General features: G+C 55.9%; 2 protein-coding genes across 2 annotated transcripts; one reads left to right on the forward strand and one right to left on the reverse strand.

Moving 5' to 3' along the window:
- Window positions 1-213: 213 nt before the first annotated feature.
- On the forward strand, window positions 214-4,105 carry MONBRDRAFT_34332 (uncharacterized protein; the record flags this gene model as incomplete). The annotated part of the gene is made up of 17 exons (XM_001749825.1): window positions 214-308; window positions 584-761; window positions 1,034-1,091; window positions 1,276-1,331; window positions 1,418-1,514; window positions 1,651-1,701; window positions 1,811-1,901; window positions 1,999-2,122; window positions 2,197-2,232; window positions 2,416-2,526; window positions 2,643-2,723; window positions 2,842-2,928; window positions 2,999-3,105; window positions 3,212-3,269; window positions 3,378-3,507; window positions 3,623-3,763; window positions 3,903-4,105. 17 exons carry the CDS (start codon window positions 214-216, stop codon window positions 4,103-4,105), a joined length of 1,704 nt encoding a protein of 567 aa, XP_001749877.1.
- Window positions 4,106-4,463: 358 nt separating this feature from the next.
- On the reverse strand, window positions 4,464-5,564 carry MONBRDRAFT_34333 (uncharacterized protein). The gene is made up of 3 exons (XM_001749877.1): window positions 5,510-5,564; window positions 5,156-5,370; window positions 4,464-5,035 (listed from the first exon to the last, which is right to left on the reverse strand). Exons 1-3 carry the CDS (start codon window positions 5,535-5,537, stop codon window positions 4,673-4,675), a joined length of 606 nt encoding a protein of 201 aa, XP_001749929.1. The 5' UTR covers window positions 5,538-5,564; the 3' UTR covers window positions 4,464-4,672.
- Between the last annotated feature and the right edge of the window lie 1,393 nt (window positions 5,565-6,957).

Raw genomic sequence — 6,957 nt, forward strand, 5'->3', positions numbered from 1 at the left:
ACCGCACCACGACGCAGCCTCTGAAAAATCAAAATTTTTCGAGCGAGTTTGGGGCCATTTTATCTGACTGACATTTGAAACTCAGCTCTTACAACAACATCGTCTGGAGGGAAAGGCCGCCGGACCAGAGTTGTTGATGCAGCGAATATATCAGATGATGACGCGTTATACGTTGTTCAGTGTTGTATTCAGTGTCGGTTAATGTATAGGAAAATGAAGAAAACGACGCAGTGCATGGGCCAAGTTCAACCATTTCTCTCTCTCTTTCTCTCTCTCTCTCACACACACACACACGGACACACGGACGGGTACGATGGCAGCGGCCGCGCGGCAGCAAGCTCGTTCACTGGCGACATCGGCAGCAGCAGCAGCCAGGCTCATTGGTGCCATTGATCAGGGCACGAGCAGTAGCCGTTTTGTCGTACGTTCTGATTCGCTCTTGCATTAGCTTTGTTGCTTGGTGGGGGCAGCCAAGTGGGGGCAGTTGCCTGGTGCTTTGCTAGGAGCGTCGGGCCGTGTGTTGGCCCCGTCCGGATCCGTTCATGTTTTGGTGTGTGGGCTGGATGCGCGCGTCCGTGTGTAGGTCTACCGAGAGGATGGGTCGGTGGTCGCCAGCCATCAGGAGGCTACAACCTCAATTTACCCTCATTCAGGCTGGGTTGAACAAGACCCCGAACACATTGTTCAGACTGTTGAAACGTGCATCGAACAAGTCGCGCACAAACTCAAAGCCGCTGGTCTCGGTGCCGACCAAATTGCTGGTGCGTCCTCAATCTTGCTCCATCTTTGCCTCTGGCGTCATGTGCTAGGAGACGAGATCCTCGTACCCCGCACACGCGCCCCTTGATGTGGAGCGAGTGTCATGCTCGTCGAGGGCTCCACGACTGCGCAGGTGCCATCCCTTGCCCCACACACCCTCACCAAATTTTTTTTTCTCTAAACTGTTGTGGCTACCCTGGACTTGCGTTCCCACACTCTCTGCGGTGGGTTTGTCAAATGATGACACCCCGTAGCCGTGGGCATAACCAATCAGCGCGAGTCCACCGTGGCCTGGTCCAAGAGTACTGGCCGTTTCTTGCACAACGCCATCAGTACGTCTTCATTTGGTTCTTCTTGGCCTTGATGCCTGTGTTTTTTCGCTCGTCGCTCCTGTTTCTTGGCTCTTGCCTTCTGGTTTCTTGGTTCTTGGCGTCTAATGTGTGACCTTTCTCAAGCATATCCCTTGTACTCCGATTGCTTCCTGCTGCGCAGTCTGGCTTGATACGCGCACCGCAGGTGTGTCCCAGGCCATGATCGATGCCACGCCCACCGGCGACAAGTATCATTATCAGGTATGTCTGGTGGAAGCTGCTGGCTCGTGCCAGCAAACTACCAATTCTCCGCTCTCGTCTCAAGGACTGGCCGCTGCTTTGCACAGAAACAATGCGGCCTGCCGATTTCCGACTACTTTAGCGGGGTCAAGATGCGCTGGCTGATTGAAAACGTGCCCGCCGTGCGCGACGCACTCGTCAAGGGTGAGTTAATTCTTCTGGTTCCTGGTCCAAGTTGCCAAGGCTTCTGTTCAGCAGCCTTGCCGCCGCAAGCGCTTCTTAGCGGCTCCCTGCACTCGCCTTGATACCCCCCATGGCCACTGCAACCCCATGTCAATAGAGGACTGCCTCTTTGGAACCATTGATACGTGGCTCATTTGGTCCTTGACCAGTACGTGCGACCTGATTTGCGTTTCATATTGCCGCTGCATTGATGCCACAAGCATGATCGCATCAGTCTCTGACCCGCTGTCGCCACCTGCGTGCCACCACGGCTTCAGAGGGCAAGTCATACGTCACGGACGTCACCAACGCCAGCCGCACCATGCTGATGAACGTCGCACGCCTACAATGGGACAAAAATATGCTCAAGTATGGAAGGTGCCTCGCCTCATAACGGGTGGCGCCGACCAATGACTTTTCTCACCTCATCTCGACTCTTCGACGACAACCCTGCGCGACCAACCAGGGCTTTTGGCATTCCTGAGCACGCCCTGCCCCAAATCAAAAGCAGTGCCGAGGTCTACGGTCACATTGTACGTTTGATCTACTTTGCACCTCTCTATCCCGCCCCTTCGTGCGTCAACAGTGAGGTATCCACGTGCTCATTGCCCCAAGACGGCTCACGTTGCCTTTGACCCGCTGTCTCTGATGCATATCTCACCAGGCCACGGGCCCGTTGCGCGGCACGGCCATTGCCAGCGTACGTATCTGCTATCCTCATGCCAAAACCCTCCCCTCTGCTTGATTCCGTATTTCGCTCCTGTCATCTGAATCAAGCCGCAAGGCCTCACTGGGTTCCTACTATCGTTTGGTATCATCGCGTGGTTCATGACTTCTCTCCCTGCCTAACCCACACATTACCCTTTTTCTTCATCCTCCAAAGTGTCTGGGCGACCAGCAGGCTGCCTTGCTTGGGCAGCTCTGCCTGAAGAAGGGCATGGCCAAAAACACATATGGCACGGGTTGCTTCTTGCTCTGCAACACGGGCACCAAGGTATATATATACACACTCGATGTTTTCCGCCTTCCGAGGCATGGATGCATCAGGGCTGATTTATGAGTACTCACGGCTCACCATGCTGTGTGACATCTTCATCCCTGGGTGTTTAGCCTACTTTTTCCAAAAACGGGCTCTTGACCACCGTCGCCTTTCAGCTCGGCCCCAACGCCTCGTGCATGTATGCCCTGGAGGTAATCATGGTCACCAGCTGGCCCATACACATTATTTCCCGCCTTCGCTTGGTCTCCTGTCCTGGTCAGGCAAGATGCGGCAAGCTGATTGGTTGTTGCATGCTCAATCTGCCGCTAGGGTTCGGTTGCCGTGGCTGGCGAGGGTATCAAATGGTTGCGCGACCAGCTGGGTTTTGTGAAATCAGCCGCGGACGTCGAGGCTTTGGTAAGAGGCTTACGTGGCAGCTGCACCCATTTCAGTCAAGTGACCATCTCACTCTGATGTGCCATACCAGGCCAAGGAGGTTAAGGATACGGATGGCGTGTACTTTGTACCTGCCTTCTCTGGCTTACTTGCTCCCTACTGGCGCGGTGATGCGCGCGGTACCATTGTTGGGCTCAGGTGCGCATGTGTCCTGTTCCAATCAATGTTCTATCCACCCTGCCACCGCCGCGCAGCTCTTGTTACAACCCCACTCACAGGGCCACCGCCCATGATCATGTTTTAGCCATTCTTCTGGCCGGGCGCACATTGCCCGTGCCATGCTAGAAGCTGTCTGCTTCCAGGTACGCTCGTGTCTTGTTGGGTCGGGTCATCCATCAACTGGATGCAATGGAGCTCTTGGAGGTACAATGTTGCCTTGTCAACTCATGTCGGGGCTGCTCATGGCGCAGACGCGCGAGCTGACGGAAGCCATGGCGCGGGATGCGGGTTTGACGCTGACACAATTGAACGTGGATGGTGGTATGACGGCCAACAACCTTCTCATGCAGATGCAAGCCGATTTGCTGGGCGTCGACGTCGGTGTGTTGTGGCAGGCCTGCTCGAGCACGTTGGGTTTGATGTCCAAAACACTTGCGTCTCGCCTTTCCCGTGTGCCACCCTCTAATGGTTCGTGACTGTGGCTATGGCATCTTAGTTCGACCTGACAACGCCGAGTCCACGTCTTGGGGTGCGGCCATTGCGGCTGGTATCGCTGACGGAGTGGGTGTGTGGCATTTGGAGTCTATCCATGAACAGCGCAGCACCCAGCGCTTTGAATCGACGGTGCAGGATGAAGGTGCGTTGTGCGGCGGGATGGGACAAGAGTCTGATCAGTTGATCACCAAGGGCTGGCCCAGCGAGCCATTCTTGCCTCCCTTCTTCACGACGCTGACTGGGCACGGCCCGCGCCGGTTGCTGCTCCAACCAACGAACAGAGCGGGACGATCGCTACCGCCAGTGGAGGCGGGCCGTCTCGCGCAGTCTGGGCTGGATTCAATCTACGAGCCAACGTGATCAAAACAAGGGACCTGCTGAGGGCAAGCCCGACATGACAGCAAATGGCGTGTACTGGGGTCCTCTGCTGCTCTTCTTGACCATGACAGGTTTGACGGCCAGTGCGGCTCAAGCTCTCCACTAATGCTAGGAACCGCTGCGCCTGGCCACCTTCTGTTGCATGTTTTATTCCACCCATGCCTGTGCCTGATGGCTACAGCAATTCCCCTTGAAGGTGCCTCCTTTTTCTTCTTCCCCCCGCCCCTTGTTTTTGGGTCTTTGGCAAACACAGCTCGAGTGGTGTGTTCAAAGCTTCATCGCCCAAACTTGACCCTTTTGGCGACCAAAACAAGTGCTGACTTCAACAACCGAGTCTGGATCTTAATTCAGATCAGATTCAACTATGTCTTATTCAAGACACGAGAGCTTGCGCCCTTTCATAAGTCTGTCTTTGGTATAGATGTGCAGCTGTGACAACGCAACGAAAGGAGGTGGTCCGGAGAGAGGCTTTGGTTTTTCAATTCTGTTCGGGGCCGGGGCGAGCGCCCCTCCCCCTTTTCCTTATCTTGTTCAATGGTCCGTGCGCGGCCCTTTGAGCGGCGCATATCCATAGTTGACAACCCGACTTGATTCACAAGTCAGGACGATGCACGAGACAGGGTATCCAAGAGCATGGTCAAGGAGAGGAACGGAGTGGCAGCATAGCCCTCCCTTACATGGTCAGCTCCATGATGGCGTTGACAATGTCGTTACCGCTCTTCTTGAGGGCCTGGACGGCCTTGGCGCGGGAGCAGCTGGCCTGGGCCATAACGAGCTCAATGTCCTTGGCAGCAACGCCAGTCTCATCGACCTCCTCGTTGTCAGCGGCAGCCGACTCATCGGCAGCAGCAGCAGCGGGCTGGGCATCGGCCACGGCGGGCTCGACATCATCGGCAGCGGCCTCAGGAGCCATCTTCTGGGCGGCCTGGGAGAGGCGGCTCTGGGACAGGTCCTCAATCTTGGCCTCGCCAAAGATGACGTAGGTGTCCGAGCCGGGGGACTTGTGCACCTCGGGCTTGGGGATCACGAACAGAATCTGAGAAAAACAAAAAAAAAGTCAGTTTTGGGTCGTATCATGAGACCACCGCAGACGCTGGTCAAGTGTGGGCCATCGGACAGTGCATGCTATTTAAGCCATTCATGTCATGCCACGTACGTTCTTGCTCTTGCGGATGGCAACGCGGCTGACACCCTCGACGGGCTTCAGGCCGAGCTTGCTCATGGCCTTGCGAGCCTTCTTCTCGCTGCGGCTTTGGCCAGGGCCATCCTCGCCATCCTCGCCCTCATCACCACCGGCGGCAGCAGAGCCGTCAGCGGCCTCGAGATCGGGGGCCTCCTCATCATCATCGACATCGACGTCATCGACGATTTCTGCCAGCACCGCCACCACCACAAGCGCGAGCGAACACACGCACACACACGCACAAAGAGGAAAAAGGGTGTCAGGAACCAGCGCGTAGAGGAACCTGTGATAGCTGCTTACGGCGAGCACGCACGCGCGCACACACACCTTCAATCTTGGGCTCCTCAGCGGCCATGGCTACGGTGTTTGAGTATGCGGCGAAGCACGAGCAAGATGCAACACTATGGATACCAGAAGCACCAGTGAGAACGCCGCCTGGCACTCATAAGCAGACACGGGTCTGTTAAGTCGGCCGCTCATCCACGCCCATTTACTTCAACCCGCAATTCCCCACGCCCCACCCTGCCCTGCATTCACCCCGTCCCCCATCCTGCTTCAAAAGCTCTGCCGGCAGCCCGTTCGAGGCCGCGGCCCCGGTGCTCATCTCATCATGCCCTTGTACCTGCTGAAGATGGGAAAAGGCTCTCGTGCTATCGTGGCCCACAATTTGACTTGTTTTAACCCGGTTTTTCGAGATTGTTTCATTCAAAACTTGCGCCCAAGCCATTTCCCCTTGTGTTTCGCTTCACCGCCAGCAGTGAAGCGAGAACACCAGTTCTCAACATATTTCTCTCAACCCCCTTTTTCTCACACACAGACACACACACACACACACAGAACCGACGAGATGGCGACAATGGCGACCATGATGGCGGCGGCGCGACGCTCGCTGCCCGTATTGACGGCGCGTCAGGTACGGGGTGAAATTGGGGTGGGGTTGCGTTTGTTGTCAGTCTTTTCTTGCGTTCTTTTGGGCTGTGGGTAACAGGGGCAGGTGTCAGCGTATCTTGTGCGCAGCGCGTGGCGGATCCTGGCGGTGATGCATCCTCGTCCTCCCCTAGTGCTGGCTCACCTGCTCGTGAAATGGGCACATGTCTTGTTCCTGCAGGTTCCGGCTGCGTGTCGCTTCAAAGCCAGTATGTTTTTTTTGAGCCCAGACAGAGCCTCGAGGCCACACTATTTGATCCATCTGCTGTCCCGCCCCACTATGGCGACCACTCATGATGATTTGGTGCGCGCTTCGTGTCCGGACAGGCAAGGCCGCTGCCGCCAGCTCGGCGACCAAGTATGAGACGGCAAAGAAGGATGCTGATGGCTTCTACGGCCGCTCTGTCCATTACACCGACGTTCATAGCTCTCAGCTCGAGACCTATTACGACCTCATTGTGCGTGAGCCATCTTTTAGTGTATGAGCTTGCCATCCCAACGCTGGGACAGCGGGTCTCATTTTGGCAATACCATGTGGCTCGGTGTGCATGGGGTTATAGGTGGATATGCAGAGCAAGCGCTGCCCTCAGCCCGTGCCCAAGAATAAGAAGGAGCTCTAAATGGTCAGCTTCAACTTTTTTTTGATTGGCGCGGCCAGAACGGCCGCCGTGACTGGCCATTGATCTTTCCGACTCCTTTCCGGCACCCCCCGGGTTTCTTCTGATGATTTCTTCAATTCTCTTGGTTTAGGTGCGCCAGAATTTTCTAGTGTTGGGTTTTACAAGAAGAGCGTGCCAATCAGGCGTGCTCAAACTGTCTTACCCCTGTCGAACCGATTGTGCCCCCCC

The sequence above is a fragment of the Monosiga brevicollis genome, genomic scaffold (genome assembly GCF_000002865.3).
Source record: "Monosiga brevicollis MX1 MONBRscaffold_34 genomic scaffold, whole genome shotgun sequence".
NCBI classification, from domain to species: Eukaryota; class Choanoflagellata; order Craspedida; family Salpingoecidae; genus Monosiga; species Monosiga brevicollis.

Coding starts and splice junctions, on each gene's coding strand:
- MONBRDRAFT_34333 (XM_001749877.1), bottom strand. CDS start 5,537: ATGGCCGCTGAGGAGCCCAAGATTGAAG. Junction 5,371..5,509: donor TGAGGAGCCCAAGATTGAAG/GTGTGTGTGCGC, acceptor CGGTGCTGGCAG/AAATCGTCGATGACGTCGAT. Junction 5,036..5,155: donor CCATCCGCAAGAGCAAGAAC/GTACGTGGCATG, acceptor TGTTTTTCTCAG/ATTCTGTTCGTGATCCCCAA.